The sequence below is a fragment of the Chiloscyllium plagiosum genome, unplaced genomic scaffold, assembly GCF_037043375.1.
Source record: "Chiloscyllium plagiosum isolate Xiang-an unplaced genomic scaffold, Cpla_swu_hap1 HiC_scaffold_32, whole genome shotgun sequence".
In the NCBI taxonomy this organism is placed as follows: domain Eukaryota; kingdom Metazoa; phylum Chordata; class Chondrichthyes; order Orectolobiformes; family Hemiscylliidae; genus Chiloscyllium; species Chiloscyllium plagiosum.
This window is the reverse complement of record NW_028270170.1, coordinates 9,771,055-9,793,478: the sequence shown is the minus strand read 5'-3', so window position 1 is coordinate 9,793,478 and position 22,424 is coordinate 9,771,055. Positions and strand designations below refer to the sequence as shown.

General features: G+C 42.8%; 1 protein-coding gene and 1 pseudogene across 1 annotated transcript in view; one reads left to right on the top strand and one right to left on the bottom strand.

Annotated features, from left to right (window-relative positions):
• The window catches only part of LOC122539789 (ADP-ribosylation factor-like protein 5B), a 35,546-nt gene extending 30,656 nt beyond the window's left edge, over positions 1-4,890 (top strand). Inside the window, exon 6 of the mRNA XM_043674845.2 lies at positions 758-4,890. Coding sequence (XP_043530780.1) covers positions 758-806 — 49 coding nt within the window. The 3' untranslated portion in view covers positions 807-4,890. The remainder of the gene's footprint in view (positions 1-757) is intronic.
• Positions 841-21,121, bottom strand: LOC148141742 (dickkopf-related protein 3-like; annotated as a pseudogene).
• Positions 21,122-22,424: the final 1,303 nt, after the last annotated feature.

Below are 22,424 nucleotides of genomic sequence, written 5' to 3'. Positions count from 1 at the left end.
CATTTGGAGAAGTGTTTTGTACCAAAGTCACACTTCTGTGGAAAAGGTTCACGCAGCTTAATTTTGGATCCTTTTCACTCATTTTCAGGATCACCTACTTGCTCACAGCTTGCTTTCATCCTGATGGTACCAAGGAAGATTTTCATCACCACTTAACCTTCTGTGTTTAATAGAGATCCTAAACACAGGTCAAGATGGCCTATGCTGTTCCTGTCAGCCTGTTTCAAAAATGCACTGAGGTCATGGCTGGTCTGTGGTCTAACTCCACATACCTGCCTTTGGCCCATATCTTAACCTTCCTGAACAAAGTGATCTAGCTGAGATGGAAACTAACTCCTGATTATAAAAGGGTTTCATAGAGCAATGAGATGTTATCACTTGTTTGGAGATAATCGAATACCCAAAACCAGCTCATAACTGAGTCTCTCAAATCCAGTAAGGATTTCAGAACAAACCCTTACCCAAAACTCGAATGGGGAATATGATTTTTGATATGGATTAGTTTAATACAATAAGGGGAAGTTGGCAGGTATTTTGAGGTGAAAGGGATAGAATTTCAGGCTGATGGGGTTGTGTGGAGTATTAATGCTAGAGTGACCATTTGAGTTTTGCTATAACTGAGGAATGGGCTGGTGACCATGGGAGCAGAAAGTCCACCCTGATGAATATAACCCATTCAGGCTTTAAGGCTTTCTCAAGCTTTGAATCCAGCAGAGGATGTATTTACTGATGTGATTTCTTCACTTTTTTTTTTCAGACTAGGTCAAGGGCTGGAATGGATGACCCTGAAAACAGCAGCAAAATAGAGCTTGGTGCTCTAAAGCAAGAAACACAAACTTTCTAAAGAAATGACTCATCCATGAGCAGCTGCAGGAACAGAAGTGGATTCGTGCCTTGTTTTGTTTTTTGTTTGAGAATTCTTAGTGTCGAGAAGACGTCTGGCTGAGACACTCTAATTGTGACGCACCCTTCGTTTTGAATCTGCAGGCCCTGAAACAGAGGGACAAAGATCTTGGTGAAGCCTGAGACAGACAAACCTGCTGGATGAAATAATGGAAACATGTTATGCTGGGTTTTAAACTTTTGCTACCCAAGTGCAGAATGAGCTCACTTTTGGGATTTTTTAGAAAACTGAACACTAACTGTAACCATGCAAGTCTCCATAGTGCATTATCAAACTGAAAAGTTAAAGGGATAAAAGAATCCTGCAATCAGCAACACAAGTTTCTGCGGTAACTTGTATCCGTGGTTAATACACATGCTGAGCTGGCTTGGTAATTGTTTCAGCATTAAGTGGGAAACCCAGAATAGTTTGTGGTCTGAACCTCAGGATGTGCATTTTACACTCCATCAGGTCTGGCAATAGTATTTAATTTTTATTGAACCATGAGCAGTTTGGTCAACTTGCTAGAGTTTTATTCTATCAAATGAAGCACTATTAGATCACTGATCAGTATTAGTCTGTTCTAGGGCTTGAATCATTATTCAGAGATTTGAAGTTTCAATTAAGCAAATGCTTTTATACACTTCATTCAAAACAGGGCAGGTGCTGTAAAGCCAGTGGACATGCAAGTGAATTGCTATAGTCATCAGCTTGGACCTGTGAACTCTTGAGGGTGGGGCACTTTAACCTCTGACATGTACCTCACTTGACTACTGTGGGAAGTTTTTAAATTTTTTTAACAGAACTACTTGTTTAATTGAATTGTTGGTCATTGGTGGAAAAGGAACTTAATTCTCAATATTGACACTGGTCGTCTTAGTATGAGAGGAAAACTGGTGACAGATTGGGCGAAGGAGTGGGATTTCACCTTGTCGTCACAAGGAAATGTCTTGGGATTTGACCTAAAGCAATCTGTATTTAATGTAGGCAGTGCTTTTTCAGGCTTGGCTGCTATTGTGGATCTGTGTTTTATTGAAGTTGGGAACCAATTCAGAAACTTGGAGGCAAGCTGCTCTGAAAAGTTTTCCTTCAGGTATTGGTTACTCAGTACCAATGGAAAAGGTAAAGACTAAACTGTAGCTGTTCCAAATTAAAACATTCTTCAAATAGGTTAGTTCCCTCTGTCTGAAGAGTTTGGCCCTTCCTTTAACGCCAGGTCTGTGGCAGAAGTAGTCATCCTGAATTTTCTCTTCTGATGGGCTTGCTGTGTATTTCCAGCATTAATTTCAGGAAAATAGGTTGTTTCTTTGCAGTCAGTGTATTGTCGAGGGAACAGTGAGAAACTTTGCTACATGACACATTGTCTTGAAAAGAATTAACCTCCATGGTGTTAAGTTAGATGGGCTAATGCATGGCCTGAATTGGTGTCTGGTTTTGTCAACCCCTAGGATTTTGTTTAAAATAGGCTAATACAGTTTCACCCATGTTGAATCAAATTCACCATCTCAGAATATTGGCAAAGGCTAGAAGGAAAGTGCAAAGCTGAACAAATGGTAATAAATTAGCAAAGCTTTGTAAATAGTTTGTACTATCCACTTTTTCTTGCCATTTATTTTTTCCTGTGAATTTGCCTTTCCTTGCTCTATATTCACTTCATATTTCAGCAGACAGAATCAAAATTCCTGTTTCCCTCTGTAATTAATGCCGGAGCTCCTCATTCAGACATTCCACTTTGCTGTAATAGCATCGGCTTACAAATGCCTGCCTTTGCATAAAGGACTATAGCTCCTGTGCATCTCTTTAAATTTCTCCCTTGAGTTCATCCTAATCATAGACTCTTTGCTACCTTACGGTTTTATGTCCAAACTATAGTTGGGAGCTGAAGGTGATGGAAAACACTATGGGTTTGGCCCCTCGTGGTCTGACAATTTAATTCTTTTTCTGGTTTGAAATTTTGTTAGGGTAGTTGAAACAGTTTGTACTTGGTAATGCTGCCTGCCTGCCTGCAATCCTCTGATTTATCTGTACCAGGAATGTGTAGATTACAGAAATTGATTGTAAATGTTGTGGCCTGCACAAGCTTCAAGTTGCAAATGGAGGTAAACTTGGGTCAAATCAGCCACCACCGGCTTGATGTAGTTCAAAAACTGAAGTGTTTTGGTCCTGAACAGCTGGTCACATAGAACACCTTGTCTTTAAGGTGTAAAATACTGCAAGGGGACACTTTGAGGCACACCGTAGAATGTCACCTAATTGATCTGCACTTAATGATCCCTTTTCTTTCTTGGTTGCCATTCAGTCTCTACATAAAGTACCTAATTTGCAAATGTTGAAAGGTTCATGTCAGTTTCACTGACATGTTATCACCACACCTAATGTCATTGAGGTAGAACTAGGAAACCACCCTGTGTTTTTTGGATGTAGTACACTTGATTAGAGTGCCAGGATATTTGCCAGTTTTGTTTTCTACCTCAAATCTTGGTTGACTGAATACTTTGGAGCCTTATTTTTACTTGAAATGTTGTCTCGTTTGGCCAAAAACTTGCAAAAGTAACAGCAGATGAACAAAACTGAAGACTTGGTATTGAGGCTCTAGGTGTTGCAGCTACCCAGCGAGCAATGGCACCACCTAGTGTGGTCTGAAGCCAGGCAGAGCAGCAAGCCTCTCCCAGGGTCAGGCACTGCCTCAACACCCAAATCCTGATTTTATACTGGTTCTTTCAGGACTCCTGTAAAGATCCATTTGAGAATGTGAGCTGATCCTTATCAGGGTCATCAGGGAAACAAGACATGTCTTCCTTTTAAAGGAACGCTGTAGGCTTTCAATCCAAAATTCAAATTACTGAATACCAGAGCAGGCCTCTCTCTATTCAGGAAATCCTGTTTATTCCTGCCTGAAATAATCAGTAGCTTAGATCTTGATGCAAGTTCCCAACTGTTGTTCTCTTAACACACCTTACACCAATGCACCAGTTTGATCTCCTTGTCTCTGAAGTGTCTGCCTCCTAAGTTTCATGGTTTAACCTGTCCTTTGCTAAACATAGTGCTTTTTTTATATAGAAATTTGCTAGTTCTAATAGTAAATGCTGTTTTATTGGTGACAGGACATTAGGCAGGAGGGGTCCTCATCCTCCCCTGTCATGGTAAAACAGGATTTCTGATTTTTATTTTTAACCTTTTTTGCCTCTCCTCCGCTCAAATATGCAGGAATGGGTTTCTCAACTTGGATTTTATGAAGCCAGGGACATTTTGAACTTAGTCATGCATCCTTTAGAAACAATTGCTGACATTGGTGTATCTTGTTGCATGGTGCTAATGCATTGCACATTATCATGTTTTTCTCACCATTGTTCTCCATGGTAGCAGATGGTGCAGGGAGTTGAAGCTACCTTCTGTAAGGCTAGTGAGTTAGGGGATAAGGAAGGGTGGCCTGACTCTGCTAATAATCGCATTGGTTTGTTGGACACGTTGCCTTTCATTGCCAGAGGGTGGGATGTGATGTTTACGGTGTCCATCGACCAGGCTGGGCAGCCAGGATCATTTTTTCCAGAGAAAGGACGCATGTTACCCTGCTATGACTACTTTGTTTCTTGCATACAGCTACTACTTGGTATTTCTGTGGATAGCTGCAACTGACTAGCATCGCTTACAGCTTGTAGGACTGTTAATGCAGAAGCCAGTTTACCCCTTCAACATGTGGGCCACTTAATGGAGTCTAGTTATCTGGGTATACGACACAGCTCAGTGGGCTGCTAGGCAGATGGCTGTAGCTATGATCAATGTTTTGTGGGCATGTGACTTTCTGGTCACATGACTTTCTGATCAACAAAATGCATGAAGTACAGTATGCAGATCTTCAGTTGTCTTTGCACTAGCTGTTTATACTTGGAGTCTGTGTTTTAAAGTTTCTTCCATTGTTTTGTCAGGACTATTGCTTATAGCCTACCTCTGACCTGCTTATCAACATGCATTCAGCTGCCAAACATTTCTACCTTGATTTTCTTAACTATGTAGAATTTGGGACTTCTGTTACTTTCAAGAAATATGACCTTGTATTATTGTGATGTCAGCATTTTATTATTGGCACTCCATTTTGAGATTTGACAAGTTTCCCTTCTGTACAGTAGACATTCTTCTGACTTCTGTTATTGACTCTATCTCTACAATTAGTTAAATTTCACTGAAATGATCAAACCTTTTAACAAACGTATTGCTGACTGTGAGACGAATGGCTGTGAACTCCCTTTTTAACCTAATGTCTGGATATGGGTGTAACTGACAAGATTGGCATTTCTTACCTTGATGGTGGTGCTAAATGTATCTTAGGTCTATTCCTCAGGTGATGGTGCTTCTATGATAGTGGTAGGCTTAGACTCCCAGGCAAAAAGGAGTCCTGGAGGCAGTGAAGATGCTAGTTTATGAACCATTAACGGAACCAATAAACCTTAATCTCAGCAAGATCATTTTGTTTTCAGAAGAGTAAATCTTTTGAAGGCTACGGGAGTTTTTCCTCCATTCCTTGCACAGAAATGATCTTAAGTCTTTACAACTTAAGTGCTATAAGTGGAGACAGGCAATACTTTCAGCCAGTTACTGAGATGATCGCTGCACATTGGTTGGACCAATATGCTCCAATCTCTTTATAGGGGAAAAGTGCAAAGAAATTTATCTTGGCTTTTTATTTTTGCAAAGGAATATCTCATTCATGCAAATTGAGCTCTAATTTTCTGTTGGAACTCTCTCTCCTGTTTGCCTGGTGCTGAAGAGCAGTGTGACAGTGTATTTCAAAAGCCAGCCTGTTACTAAATCTGATCGTTTTCATCAGTAGATGCCAACAAAATGGAGCAGAATTACTGGGAACCTCAGCAGCTTGTTTGCAATCTTCCCCTGAACCAAACCCTTAAAGGGTTGCTCCATGGGACAGTGGTTCAAACAAAGCTGTTCATTTTGGGTTAATTATTGATGGTTATAAAATTTTGGGAGACATTGAGGGCAAAATGCCCCCAAAAAATTCCTGGCAACTCTCTACCTCCTCAAACAGCAAACCTGATCTCTACAAGGACTGTACTTGCTGCATATTCATGATTTTTCTGTCCTGGCTCCAGGAACAAATCATTTCCATAAACATATCTGTCTATTGAGACATTCAATCATGTAGCTTTATTTACTGCCTCTGGTGGTAAGCCTTCATCTGTCAGTTTCATCTTAAATTTTTGTTTTTATAGACTTGAGTATTAATATTGAACAAGTCACTAGCCTCAGTAGTGAGGAAATGAGCCAGTATTGAAAGGAACAGGTTACTGTTAACACTGTTACAGTCTGCTTAATGTTCTGTGTATTGAAAATACATGCAAAGCATCTTTCATTCCAAGACGTGATGAAGCATGTGTGTTTTAAATAAATTTTTTTTGTGCTTTTTATCCATCGTGTCTGTGAATAACTGCACAAAGTTGAACTTTAATGCCTTTTTTCATGGGACAGACATAAAGATATGATATTCTTTGTTGCCTTCCAACACTGAAGAGCATGTTACACTCACCAGTATTGTTAGCTACTGGGAGATGCAGGAGTGAATATCTGGGATGTTTGTTGGAGCTGACCTCCAATTCTGTCCCAGTGAATATAAATCAAGCTGTCCAAATATGGAAAGGTCCTTCAGCTCTGCTGGCTTCCTCCCACTGCAGTTGGGGGTTTGTAATGGATGGGCACATTTGCTATTAGCCATGATCAACATTGGAAAACCCACACTGGTGATTATGGGCCTTCTACACTGTCCCCATAGGAGTTGCAGGTACAGTAGTACTGCATTGTCTACAGATTTGGTATCTGTGGTTTACCACGGCCTGAAAATATTACATGGAACATTCCAGAAATAATGCCAGGGGGCTGTGGGAGAGAAGTTTCCGATTTAAATGATAGGGTTTGCTAGTTTTGGGCATCCTTGACTGACCTGTTCAAGTATATTATGACCAACATCTGTCAGGTGGCATTTGAGCCCAGACTCTTGGCTCCGAGGTAGGGGTCCTACTATCCCAGAGCAACTACAGGATAAATGGATCATTTAGTTTCATTTTAAACATCCTGGCTTTTGTATGATGGAGCTGTGGGCTAATCAGTTGGTTATTTTGTCAATATGGATTTAAACAGAGCTCCAGATCTCCAATACTATACACCAAAGGCTGCCTTTCTTCCACACATGTCTTAAACTGCTTACAGTCTCTAAATAGGATATTGGAGTGGCCATTTCATTAAAAAAAATGATTAACTCCACTTCTGCATTGTATTTTCACTTCCTTCAATCTACAGTGTGATGTGGCTGTGAATAGCTGGAATGAACAATTTCTGCCCTAATTTTTATGTAGCATTTTATTAGCAATGGCTAGGAATTTGCTATCAATATTTACATTATGAATCATTTAACAAAGTATATTTACACTAAATACAGCTGTGTACAGAATGTGTTCCTTCAGGACCAAGGGTTCAGGCACTGCCAATTATTGGTGTTTTCCCAGTAATCAAACTCTCTCCTATGAGAAAGTAAACAAATTCATTAGAAATTGTTGGCTGCTTCAATCAAGACTCAAATAGTCAGATGTACAGCATGGAAACCCATCCATACTAACCAGATATCTCAACCCAGTCCCACCTGCCAGCACCTGGCCCATATCCCTCCACACCCTTCCTATTCATATACCCATCCAGATGTTTTTCAATATTGCAATCGTACTAACATCCACCACTTCCTCTGGTAACTCATTCCATACACACACCACCCTCTGCATGAAAAAGTTGCACCTTAGTTCTCTTTTATATCTCCTCTTCTTTCTTTTCCCCCCCCCCCCCCCAACACCCTCACTGTAAACCTATGCTCTCTAGTTCTGGACCCATTCCCACCCCAAGAAAATACCTTGTCTATTTACCCTATCCGTGCCCCTCATGATTTTGTAAACCTCTAAGGTCATCCCTCAGCCTCTGACGCTCCAGGGAAAACAGCCCCAGCCTATTCAGCCTCTCCCTGTAGCTCACATCCTCCAACCCTGGCAACATCCTTGTAAATCTTTTCTGAACCCTTTCAAGTTTCACAACATCTTTCCAATAGGACAGACCAGAATTGCGTACACTATTCCAACAGTGTTGCACACAGCACTAACCAATGTCCTGTACAGCTGCAACATGACCTCCCAACTCCTGTACTCAATACTCTGGCTAATAAAGGAAAGCATACCAAACGCTGCCTTTACTATCCTATCTACCTGCGATTCCACTTTCAAGGAGCTATGAACCTGCACTTCAAGGTCTTTGTTCAGCAACACTCCCTAGGACCTTACCATTAAGTGTATAAAGCCTGCTTTCCCAAAATCCAGCACCTCGCATTTATCTGAATTAAACTCCATCTACCACTTCTCAGCCCATTGGTCAAGATTCTGTTCTAATCTGAGGTAACCCTTTTCGCTGTCCACTACACCTCCAATTTTGGTATAATCTGCAAACTTACTAACTGTACCTCTTATACTCACATCCAAATCATTTACATAAATGACAAAGTAGAGGACCCAGCACCGATCCTTATGGCACGCCACTGGTCACAGGCCTCCAGCCTGAAAAACAACCCTCCACCACCACCATCTGGCTTTTACCTTTGAGCCAGTTCTGTATCCAAATGGCTAGTTCTCCCTGTATTCCATGAGATTTGACCTTGCTCACCAGTCTCCCATGTGGAACCTTGTTGAATGCTTTATTGATATTTTATTTGAAACAGAGGAGATGGTTTTGGAACATATTACAAAAATATTAATGATTTATTCCAGGAGAAAAGGTTGGGTGTAACATTGACATTAACATGTTTCTTAGCAGCTATAAAATACCAGTGCTTTTGCAACATAGCCATGTATTTAGCTCATGACAGTGATTAGTGTCTGATTTTCTTAAGTTTGTGAACCAAATGAGTTTTTACAACAATGGCTATATAGATATCATTTTGGCCAGTTCCCCCACCCCACCCGACTTTTATTCAATTCAAATTTCACTATCGGCCATGGGGGGGGGCTTTGAATTCATGTCTGAAGAACTTTCAGGTAGTTCAGTGCCAATATTGCTCCCTCACTATCTCCCCCACATTCCGTTGTTGAGAGGAAATAGCAGATTGTAATGCTCTTGATTGATAATCGCAAGGTCAATTTAAGTAAACGAGGTAAAAACAATGACTGCAGATGCTGGAAACCAGATTCTGGATCAGTGGTGCTGATGAACATTTTGTAACAAAGTAGCGTGAATGATATTCTGAAGGATAGAAGAGTCATCGTTTACTTAAATTGGTGCTGGAAGAGCACAGCAATTCAGGCTGCATCCGAAGACAGGCAAAATTGACGTTTCGGGCAAAAGCCCTTCATCAGGAATAAAGGCAGAGAGCCTGAAGCCTGGGGTTGAAGTGTTCCGAGGCGGAAGATGAGGCGTTCTTCCTCCAGGCATCTGGTGGTGAGGGAGCGGCGGTGGAGGAGGCCCAGCACCTCCATATCCTCGGCAGAGTGGGAGGGGGAGTTGAAATGTTGAGCCACTGGGCGATTTGGCTGATTGGTGCGGGTGTCTCGGAGATGTTCCCTAAAGCGCTCTGCTAGGAGGCGCCCAGTCTCCCCAATGTAGAGGAGACCGCATCGGGAGCAACGGATACAATAGATGATATTAGTGGATGTGCAGGTAAAACTTTGATGGATGTGGAAAGCTCCAGACGCCTGGAGGAAGAACGCCTCATCTTCCGCCTCGGAACACTTCAACCCCAGGGCATCAATGTGGATTTCAACAGTTTCCTCATTTCCCCTTCCCCCACCTCATCCTAGCTTCTAACCTCCAGCAACTCGATCCCCTGACCTGTCCGGCCTGCCCAGCTCCTTTTCCACCTATCCACTCCACCCTCTCCTCCCTGACCTATCACCTTCATCTCCTTCCCCACTGACCTATTGTACTCTATGCCACTCTCCCCACCCCCACCCTCCTCTAGCTTATCTCTCCAAGCTTCAGGCTCTCTGCCTTTATTCCTGATGAAGGGCTTTTGCCCGAAATGTCGATTTTGCCTGTCTTCGGATGCTGCCTGAATTGCTGTGCTCTACCAGCACCAATTTAAGTAAACGATGACTCTTCTATCCTTCAGAATATCATTCACGCTACTTTGTTACAAAATGTTCATATCAACTCAAATCCAAGTCTAATGCCCCTAAAAGTATCCCTCTGTTCTGCAGTTGTACATAGATGACCTTGAAACAAAAGAACAGAGGAGGCCATTCAGCCCCTTGAACCTGTTCTGCTATTTCAAGGGAACATGGCAGATCTGTGTTCTAACTCAGTGTCTGCCTTTGGCCCAAATCCCTTAAGTACTAGGGTGGGATATAGCAAATGCAGTATACTTACTCTCTCATGATCCTGCTTTTTCTGCAGACTAGCCCTTCCTCACAGGGGCACAGCTGGTTAATGCTGTAAGCCAGCCCTCCATCGGGGATATAACAGTTCGTTCCTAAAGTCAATTTCTTCTTGCAGATCATCTCTCCATGATGTCTTGCACAGCACATGGAGACGCCACAGTCATCTTCAAGTTTACAGCGAGCCCCTGGGGGGAGAAACACAAGCTGTGGAACAAAGCATTTTCAATGTTCTGTGGGGGGCAATGGGAATATTCTCAGGTTTGGTCTTGGGCCAGTCCCCTTCCTCAGGAATGTGTTATTGAACTCTGATTGATTGTCCTGTTTGATTTCCCCCCCCCCCCCCGGCCCCACTGTGCACGCACAAGTAGCAAATATGGATGCAATCGTTTCTCTGATTGTTGGAGAACCCCTTTAGCCCAGATTTTGGGGTTGTTGATCTGTAAGGATTGGGCTGGTCTTGATGTGTGAGCAAACCCAGGAGGTAAATCAGTGGCATGAAGCGATGGCACAAGCAACATACTGCAGATGCTGGAAACTGCAGCTCATTCCTGAAGAAGGGCTCCTGCCCGAAACGTCAATTTTCCTGCTCCTTGGATGCTGCCTGACCTACTGTGCTTTTTCCAGCAACACTCTAATCTCCAGCATCTGCAATACCCACTTTTGCCCTGCTGGAAATATGTTCTGCTTAAATGAAAGTAGATTTCTATCCTACCCCTGTTTTGTTGGGACAGAATTATTTGCAAAGGAAGAGAAAAGTTAAAGTTTGACAGACTTTAGGACAGGAGCTTGTAGATTATCATTCAGGAATGCACAGTAAATTGTCAATCCTTGTTCTGCTGGATATACAGTCAATGATGCTGTTAGCTTTTTACTCCAGATATAATTCAATTCAGCTAATTAAATACCCTTGGAGCAAAAGCTGCTGTTAGTAATGATGGCCACAAAATCACCAATTACCATTAAAACCCTGACTGGTTCTCTTGTGTCCTTTAGGGAAGAAAATCTGCCATCCTTACCTGCTCTGGTTTGGGTACAATGTGTAGTTAGTTCTAAGCTGCCCTGAAAATGGCCTGGCAAGCCATCCATCTAACACAAAGATTCTTTATCACCACCTCAAGGATAGTTAGGGTGGATAATGAATGCCAGCCTTGCCAGCATTCTGAGAGTGAATAACATGCAAGTTCATCCTTCTCAGGTGTGAGCTCTCTGGGATGAAGTGCCTAAGGCAGAACAATGGACGCTGCAAGGGAAGCTACCTCTCACACAAGTGTGTAACCTCCAAAGGTGGTGAGTAGTTAAAGAGAAAATGATACTTAGCTTTGTGTTCCCCTGCTGGGTTGAGATCCTCGTCCTGTATTGGAAGCTGAACCAAGCAACAACCCCAATCACAGAATCCCTACAGTATGAAAGCAGGCCATTCAGCCCATCAAGTTCACATCAACCATCCAAAGAGCATCCCACCCAGAGTTTCCTATGGCCAATCCACCCAGTGGAAATTCATGCAAACACAGGGAGAATGTGCAAACTCCACACAGTCAACAGAGGGTGGGATTGAACCTGAGTCCCTAGTGCTGTGAAACAACAATGCTGCCCAACTCGGAGGGCCAGTGTGAGCTCGGTGAACTGTATGTGCTGTTTTTGACTTTAGCGCAATCTTTGAAGGAGGCACAAAAGTCTAAAGCTATTGCTTTGGGCAACAAGCAAATAGAAAAAGTGACCAAAGTCTCATATCCTGTGCAAAATCTCCCCCCCCGCCCCCCCCCAAATTGAATTCCTACAAATGCAGACTTGGGTGTTTCAGGAAGAATGAGGAGAGAGAAATGGCCAAGATTGTAAAGGTAAGAAAGATATATCTGCATCCTGTTTTCTGAAATTTAGACTGTGTGTTTCCAGATCTTGAGAGGTTGTCGAGACTGCAGCGCAAAGATTTGGGATTGTCCTGTGTGAATAATTTTAATGATCGATCCTGACATTCACATGGAATAAAAGCATTTTCAAGATATTTTCTCCCTCTGGGGGTGGTGGTGTGAGGGATGAATAGATGAAAAAAAAGTCATGAATTGAGCAAACAATTGGTTACCATTTGATACCTTTCAAAAACAGTGTGTACAAAAATAACAAGGCAGTGAATTGTGAGATGGGAAATTTTATGTTTTGCAACGGTTAGGTCATTGCATTGTAATGGGCCATTGGGCCATCTCTCTAAAAGAAGCATAGCTCACAGTCAGTTTTTCTTTTAGAGAGAGCACATTGAGTTAGTAACATCTAGCTGAGTTTATTTTTAATGTGATTAAGCCAGCTGCAGAGTTTGTCCTTTTTTTTTTCTTTTCTACGTGAGTTCAGGGGGTCAGGCAGCATCCAAGCAGCAGCAGAGTCAACATTTCGGGCATAAGCTTCATTCCTGACAAAGGGCTTGCGCTCAAAACATCGACTCTCCTGCTCTTCGGATACTGTTTGACCTGCTGTGCTTTTCCAGTGCCACACTTTTTGACTCTGATCTGCAGTCCTCACTTTCTCCTCTGTGTTCAGGAAGTCTGAGTCTGCTTACCTCAACTTGTCTTACCTTCATGTCCTTTGGGAACAGTGAAGTGACACTGGCCAAACATGCAGCTCAGACCCTGGGAGCACTGACTATCCCGCCGACAGAACTGGCCTTCGTTTCTCAAAGGGACGCACAACCTAAAATGTTTGTCGCAGAAAAATCCCACTCCACAACCATGATCATGTTCACACGGCACCTGAAAAATGCAATGTAAAGAGATTTCAATGTAAAACTGTCTGAAAAGGGTATTCTTTTTAAATAAAATGTATTGTCCATCTGCAGACAGTCCTCAATCCTGAAAACCTAGGTTTGGGTCACTACGTTGCCTTGTAAGTATTGGCATTAAATATTAATGTAACTTGTGTAATGTGATCACCCTTTAGGCAAATCAGGCAGTTCATATATGGCCACCTACTTGCTCCACCCTCCCCCTGACCTATCATCAACCCCCACACCGCCCCATGTGTGTCTACCTATCGCCTTCCCAGCCCTACCCCCACACCCCTATTTATTTCTCGCCTCCCCCCCCCACCCCCCACACATTCCTGATTAAGGGTTTATGCCTGAAACATTGACTCTCCTGTTCTTCGGATGCTGCCTGACCTGCTGTGCTTTTTCCAGTGCCCCACTTTTTGACCCCAGTTTATATACGCGCAGGTTAATGAATTGAAACATGCAAACCAAGACCTGAGGGGAATAACGTATCATAGAATTCAAGTGGCCGTAGTCTCACCTGACCACGAGACTGCACTCTCCTTTGAAAGTGAGATGAGTGATGGTGGTTTAACCTGAGCGCCACCGGACCTCAGGCGAGGGGAGAGGTTGAGAAGGAGAGTCCACCGCAGTAACCTCAGCCGGTGTAGGGACTGAACCCACACTGCTGGCATCTCACGGCGTCACAAACCAACTGTCCAGCTAACTGACCCCAATCGCATAAAATATACAGTCTAGAGCAGACCACTTGCCCCAACCAATCCATGGTGGTACTTATACTCCATTATTTCATGCTGATCTAACTTCTATGGGTAGGATTAGTAAGTTAAGGGTTGAGAGTAAGTTGCTGGAAAAGCACAGCAGGTCAGACAGCAACCAAGAAGCAGGAAAATTGACGTTTCTGGACGGAGCCCTTCATCAGGAATGCTCCGGCCCGAAACGTTGATTCTCCTGCTCCTCGGAAGCTGACTGACCTGCTGTGCTTTTCCAGCAACACGCTTTCAACTCTGATCTCCAGCATCTGCAGACCTCACTGTCTCCTTAGTAAGTTAAAGACTCTCTGCATCTTCTGTGTCCTTGAAAGATCCCAAATTGCTTTGGAGCTTTTGTTTTGGTTCAATAACTACTCTTCTGTGGACAAACAACAGAAGAAAAAAAGAATGTGCTGGAGAAACTGAACATATTTGGTGGCATCTGCGGAGAAAGAAATGGAGTTAATGTTTCAAATACAGTAATTCTTCAGAGAGCTGGAAATGCTTTTTCTTTTCCTGTGCTGTTGGTAAAGGGGTGGGAAGAGCAATTGAAACAGATGGTGAGACTTCACAAAGCAAAAGACAAAGGGAGTGCTGTGGTTGTAAGAGATTTCCTGATGCAGAATAAATGTCAGTGATAGCTGGGAACCTTAGAAAATAGGCTTGTTTTATTAAGAGCCAACCCGTACAACAAGACACTGAGGGCAAAGGGGTATAATCAACATGGAGGGCAGTATTTATACTCTGAAGTTGTACTCAATTTTTAGTCCTGAAGACTGTAAAGTGTCTAGACAGAATATCTGGATATTGTTCCTACATCTTGCATTGGGTTCGCAAGAAAAATTGCAACAGGCCTATCTGAGGCCTTCCTGCTGAAGCTAAATGGGAGTCTGTTCAGTTATCAGACCCTCCTAGTGCCTCAAACACATGTAAATATAGTCAAGATTAGAGTGGTGCTGGAAAAGCACAGCAGGTCAGGCAACAACCAAGGAGCAGGAAAATCAATGTTTTGGGCATAGGCCCTTCATCAGGATTCCTGATGAAGGGCTTTTGCCCGAAACGTTGATTTTTCCTGCTCCTTGGACGCTGCCTGACCTGCTGTGCTTTTCCAGCATCACTCTAATCTTGACTCTGGTCTCCAGCATCTGCATGTAAATATAGTCTGGTTCAAGTAAGAGATGACTTTGGTTAATTTGACAAAGTTAAAAATCGCACAATACTAAGTTATAGTCCAACAGTTTTATTTCGAAGCTCTAGTTTTTTGAACACTGCTCCTTCCTCCGAAAGCTCGTGCTTCCAAATAAACCTATTGGACTATAACCTGGTGCTGTGAGATTTTTAATTTTGTGCACCCCAGTCCAACCCTGGCTCCTCCACATTTTGGTTAGTTTGGATAGAGTGTTTGTTTGTGTCCTTGATATTGCAACTGTACAGAACCCAACTGTTTGTGACTATGTAAATATGTAAATATATTTTTTTTATGAATAAAGTATATTTTTGAAATTTAAAAAAAAGTCAGCATGGGAGTAAGCTGGTGTGTTGGAAGGCATGCTACTGGTAGGTCAGGGTCCTTCCTACGAGCAGAGTGGAAATGTTTTGCAAAGTCTGTGTTTGGTCCGAACAACGTGCAGGAGACTGCATTGTGAGCTGTGAAAACAGTAGACTAGCTTGAGGAAAAAAATGCAGGTGCACCACAATTTCACCTGGAGGGTGTGATTTGGGTCCTGGACAATAAAAAACGCAAAGGTGAAAAGGGCCTGTATTACACCGTCTGCAATTGCGTGGGGAGATGTCACAGACGGGGTTTGAGGGAATTGGCCAGGATGCCCATACAGGGAGCAATCCCTGCAGAATGCAGACAGTGGAGGTGAGGGGAAGATGTGTTTGCTGCTTGCATTTGCTACAAGTGGCAGAAATCCGGAGGATGATCCTTTGAATATGGAGCCTGGGAAGGGGGTGTGGAACGTGAGGACAAAGGGGAACCCTATCATTGTTCGAGGAGGGAGAGTGAGAGGTGAGGGCAGCAGTGTGGAAAATGGGTGAGACATCACTGAGGGCCATGTCAATTCTGCCGAAAGGAGGTATCAGTGGAAGATGGTGTCTTCAGAACAGTTACAATGGAGAAAATGGGAGAATGGAATAGAATCCTTTCAGGAATCAGGGTGTGAGGAACTGTAGCTGAGGTAAATGTGGGAGTCGGTGGGGTTGTATTGGATATTGGTGGGCAGCCCATTCCCAGAAATGGAAACTCGGATGTCAAGGAAAAGAAGCAAAGAGTTGGACATGGACCAAGTGAAGGTGAACGAAGGCAATTTAAACTCCGTTGTGAACAGTGATGATTTAAATAGTCTGTTGTGATTGAATGATAAACACCAGAGCTCTCTCACACACCATTTAAGTAGCATTGGGTGATCCTATACACTTCCGTCTGCACAGACACAAAGAGAACCTTCATTTTGTCCAAAGTATATCAACAGCAATATCTGAAACCAAATTTAAAACACAGCCTGACCTATATGTTGAAGAGGTAAAAACAATGACTGCAGATGCTGGAAACCAGATTCTGGATCAGTGGTGCTGGAAGAGCACAGCAATTCAGGCAGCATCCGAGGAGCTTTGAAATCGACGTTTCAGGCAAAAGCCCTTCATCAGGAATCATGTTGAAGTTCTAGAGTGGAAGCTAAACTCAGAACCTTCTCACTCCGAATTAAGAATGCTGTTCATGACTTTAGCTAACTGCATACTATATAAGAATTGTCATGAAATTTTAAATGGGAACATGACTGGCTTCTAAAAGTGCTCCTGCGCTACTCAAAAGCGGCGACTGTGAGAACCACCCTGCCCCATCAGTTTCGAATAGGAATGTGTTTAACTGGTTTTCCTGCTGATATTGGGACTTGCTGGTTAGTGTCATGAGGAACTATAGGCCAGCCAGTGCATGTAGAACTTAACCCAGTGACAATCAAGCAGCTTTAAAGAGCGCAAAACTGGAGAAATAAAATTAATTTACCAGAGACCAATCTCCGCCTTTTAATATCAAGTAATTTAATTGAAATAGGCTTCACTAATAAGCCATTTCTATAATAATAAGGTTGAAACTGCAAAAGTTTGGACTAAATGAAGTATAACCCATCCTACAAACCTGGATTAGTATGTACCCCAGCTCCCAGGCTGACTGATGAACTCATGATAATATGAATCAAAGCCCGGTTTGTCCGGAGTATCAGGCTGACTAAATCGACTACAGTCAAATGACTTGATTTCAATCTCTTATTGTCAGTCTGTCAATGAGCCATCATCTCAAAGTTATCCAGTCTCCCTCCATGCAACAAACCCCCACCACCAACCCCCTGCCCCGACATCCCTAACCCAAAATCCCAAATCATTCCTTTCATCCTCAAACCCAATCATCATTTATACCAGGCTGCCACAGTGTCTAAAAGTTATTCGAAGGAAAGTTTTGAAGTTTGCTTAGAAGCTTCCAAACTTTTAACAGGCTCTATTTTTCCAGGAGTGACGAACTTTTGTGACTTTAAACATTCAGGGACTCATTTGAAGGCAGTCGCTGCTTCATAATTTATTTTCTCAATAAAAGGCACAAAAGTATTGTTGGCAAATCCGGCACTTTATATTTTTACAGGATTCAGGAGAATAAATTTGGATCTGAGAAACTTTGGGAATACTTATTTTTACAACCTCATCAGAGCCACTGTCAAAAGAAGGTTTTTATGTCTTATTTATAGACTAATTACTTGATTCCATTACTTCTACCCCCTCTAGTGGGGAAACAGAATCCACACAGTTATAGTTTGCACAGTCAAAGAAAATGTGCCTTGCACAGAGATATAATAGAGAAGATAGCAACAGGCAGAAAATACATCAGCAAAAGCTGCAAGAAGAATGGAGCAAACTGATTAATAAAAATAATAACCAATTCTGGCTTGAATCACAGTTCTCGTCCACTTGATACTCACACTGCTGTCTTGGGTAATTGGCTGAGCATCTGAACTTCTCTTGGCTGACATCTCTTGAGGTTCTTTGTAGGGAATAGACAACATCCAGGCCCAGATATAACCATTTACAAAAGGTACCAACCCAGAGCAGCAAAGGGAAAATGTGATCAGTTTTACCATCTCACACATAATTGGGGATGAAATAAAACAATCGGGATGTTTAATGGTAGAGCACCAGGTTGTGTTGTAGGTGAGGTTTCTGGGTATATTCTGAAGCTTCCACACTCTCATCTTTTTAAGGCTTTCACTCTAATCTCTGCCTGATCAAATTGCTTGCTCTGATAATGGGAAGGAGGGGCAATTAGTTGTTAAGAGCTTAAAAATTAATGGGATGAGCAACCCAACTGACATTGAATCAACAATGCACTCAAACAAACACATTTCACCATGCTCCCAGTCTTAACAGAGAGAGGGAGAGAGAGTGGCTGTACTTGTCATTATTAATGGTTTTACACTTCACAACACCCACCCCCTCCCCCCCCCCCCCCCCAACCCCCATTCTCAGCAGGCTCCCTGTTTGTTGACAAAGGCAAAGTGCTATCATCAGCTCCATTCTTCCCTGGATTTACCAACAATCCTGAAAATTTGCAATCTCTGTAAATTCATTTGAGAAAAATGCCACCTCATTAACTGTAATTATCACCTACTGAAAGTGGAGAATCGGATGTCGAGGAACCATCTTGACAAAGCTTTATAGTCTAATTTTCAAGTATCAATGCACAGTAATACTGTATATAGTTAAAAATCGCCCAACACCAGGTTATAGTCCAACAGGTTTCATTGGAAGCACACTAGCTTTCGGAGCGACGCTCCTTCATCAGGTGATAGTGGAGGGCTCGATCGTAACACAGAATTTATAGCAAAAATTTGCAGGGTGATGTAACTGAAATTATACATTGAAAAATTGATCGTCTGTTAAGCCTTTCATCTGTTAGAATACAGTGATAGTTTCACAATTTCAAAGCGCTGCCCCTTCAAAAACCTGTTGTGCGATTTTTAACTTTGTCCATCCCAGTCCAACACCAGCACCTCCAAGTCACAGTAATACATAGTGATTCATGTCGTAACAAATGATTTTACTCATGTAAATAAGGAGAAACTACAGTGGTAGATGGTTCAGCTACTGAAGGACAATGATTTAAAGTCATTGGGAAAGATCCAGGGTGAGGTGTGGAGATTTGTTTCAGCACAGCGAGTTGTTATTAACTGAAACTGCCTAAGGTAGTGAGGGCCTGTCAGCTCACTTAGCTGGAAGACTCGAGTGTAGCATACAATGAAGTCAACAACATGAGATCATCGGGTCCCTACAGTGTGGAAATAGGCCATTTGGCTCAACATGTCCACACCAACCCTCCAAATAGTATCCCACCCTGACCCATTCCCCAACCCTATTACTCTACATTTCCCCTGACTAGTGCCCCTAACCTGCACATCCCTGAACACTATGGTCAATTTCCCATGGTCATTTCACATGCCCTAAACATCTTTGGATTGTGGGAGGAAACCGGAGCGTCCGGAGGAAACCCACACGGACACGGGGAGAATGTGCAAACTCCACACAGTCGCCTGAGGTTAGAATCGAACCCGGGTCCCTAGCGCTGTGAGGCAGCAGTGCGAACTCCATGCGATAATTCATGGAGGCCTCTCTCCTCACCTTACCACCCCTTGTGGAGTGGTCACCCTCAAGCCACACGTAACCAGTTGTCACAAAGACAGAGGGAGCTGGAGAAACACAGCAGCATCTGCTGAGAGAAACACAGAGTTAACGTTTTGAGACGAATGAGCCTGTCAAAATCAATTATCTCTGAGAAAGATGTCAATGGTCCTCCATCGCAGTCACGATGGGCTGAATGAACTCCTTCAGCGCTGTAACAATTCGGTGATTTGTGGACTATGGCTCCTCACTGCCTTAAAGTGCGGCGAAAATACATTAAATAATAACTTTGAAAGGTAACTTGATAAAAGCTTCAAGAGAAAAAAAATGTTGCAAGTGCATAGGGACTCAAGCTGATTGGAGAGTTCTTTCAAAGGGCTATCAGATGTAATGGCCAAGTTGCATCTTCTGCGGTGTATCATTCTATGAGTTGAAACCTTGCCGATCACAGGTACTTCTACTCATCATAACTTCTAACTCATTCAAAACTGCACTTCCCACATCCTGTCTGTCCCACACAATATTCCGGGACCCCTGTCCTTGATTACCTCTGTTAGTCTCCCAAGAATCAATATCAAAACCTCTGTCCTTGTACAAACTCCTGCAAACCCTTGTTCATCTCTCCCTCCTGGGTTTTCCTATCTGACCATTCAGATCTCCGGTCCCCTGTGTATAAGGACCTATCCCTTTGTTCCATCATTGATGCTCAATCCCGCAGTTACATCTGCCCTTCTCTGTGACTGCCTATCTGAACCTCTCCACGTTAGCTTCATCTTTCTCTGAGCTACTCAAAATGAATAGATATGGAAATTGGGCACCATATTTAGATGACTGAATTGATTCCACCCCACCAACAAATCACAAACTCTCACGACTAATTGCTGTCCTCTCCATGCCTCAGGTTTTTGCAGCTTTGATGTCCTATTCAACTCCAAGCTACACAAAACATCCACATTCTCTCCACCTAACCCTAAAACCAGTCATTCATAGAATCCCTAATGTGTGAGCAGGCCATTTGAGTCCAAAGCAACCTACCCTATAACCCTGCATTATCCATGGCCAATCCACCTAACCTGCACATCCTTGGATTATGGACGGGAAACCCACACAGCCATGGGTGGAGAATATACAAACCCCACATGCAGATTTGCCCAGGGGTGGGATTGAACCCGGGTCCCTGGTGTTGCAAGCCACCATGCCACCCTGTTGAAGTATTCCTGCATTTCCCTGTCAACACCCCTCTATTCCAAAGCTGATTCTTGATTCTCCTCCCTCTCTCAGTTTCAGCTTCACCTGCTGCCCGTATCACAGTACTGCACACAAGGTCCTGCTCACCTATTTCAACTGTTACTGCATATTGGCTTCCAATGCCCCAATGTCCCAAATTTCAAATTCTCATCCTTGGCTTAAATTATTGCATAACCTTTCCCTTTTTAACAGCGCAACCTTCTGTGACCCTTCAACAATGTAACACAATACTCCCCTCGTCCCAATCTGACTCCCTCTGGTGCCACTCCACACTATTTATTTATCACTTGCAGCCAGCTGTGGCTTCAGTTGCTCAAACCACTAGATCTAGAATTCCTTCCTTAAATTCCAATACCTTTCGACTTCCCTCTTCTCCTTTAATGGCCCTCTGTAAAGCCTCCATCTCTCATCATCTTTAATATCTCTTTCTTTGACCTGGCATTGCTGATTATTTGTTCAGTGAGGAGCCTGGACCTAGATTCCCAAGTTAACCAATCCTGGCTCCCAAAAGAATTACACTGAAGAAGAGAATGAGAGAAAAAAACTTCTCCAATTCCAACCCTATCCATTCCCCGCTCCATTTTTATCCATCCAATGCCTGCAGCTGTCAAAATCCTAAAATACTCTGTGTCTCTCCTTTCTCTAAGAAACTCCTCGAAATCAAGATCTTTGTCCAAAGTGTTATCTGCTTTTCCTAAAATCTGTTTCTTTGGCCTGGTCTAAATTTCTGGCAGATTACATATTCATGAAGCACCTGGGGACAGTTAACATTGTTAGAGGTGCTATTTAAATGGAGCAGGTGTTGGTTCACTCAGTTGGCAGGACAGCTGGTTGGCAATACACAAGTGGCATTGTACAGCATGGGTTTATGCTCCCAGTCATCACAGTCTAATGAGAGCTCTGCTCAGACCATGACAACTTTACCTTTTACCTTTTATTCAAATGAATATTCCAGGGAAGCTGAGGAAACTGCAGCTTTCTCATCAGTGCCTTATGTGCACCTGTCCCAGTGAGTGAAAACAAAAGGAACGTTCACTTTGGCTGTTGGGTCCCAGTATTTCACTGAACAACTTGATAAGATCCTTTTACAAAGATGGAACTATGAGCATCTCATTGCTAGTTGGTTCAGTGATTTTGCAGAGTATTTCCACAGAAAAGCCCGACACTGTCTGAGGCAATAATTAATCCAGTTAAAAGATCATACAATGAGATGGGAGATAAGATTTCCCAAAATTCTTTCTCAGGGTGTGGGTGACCCTGGCTTGGTGAGTATTCACTACTATAATTACTTGCATGAGAGTTTACAAGCAATATATTGTATCCATGATTTGGCAATCAAACCTGTCGGACTATAACCTGATGTTGTGTGATTTTTAACTAAATATACTGTATGACCACTTACCTGCAATGATCCAGGTTAATCTGCTGAGGTAAGTGCAGGCAACACCAGCAAACATAAAGTAGGTTGAAGTAATTCGAGGGGCAGACGCTCCGGATCATTGCTATCTCGCTGTCTCCTCTTAGTCTGGTTAGAAATATTTGCACAAATGTCGCTCCCAGTGCAACACCAACCTTAACTCATTCAGATGTGATGATCTTAATACAATGACTAATGACCTGAAGATAAACTGTTTGCCTGAGCTTTTCTCTATCACTCTTAGCACTTGTGTTTGTTGGAAGGCTTACCATATGGATTTGCTAAATTC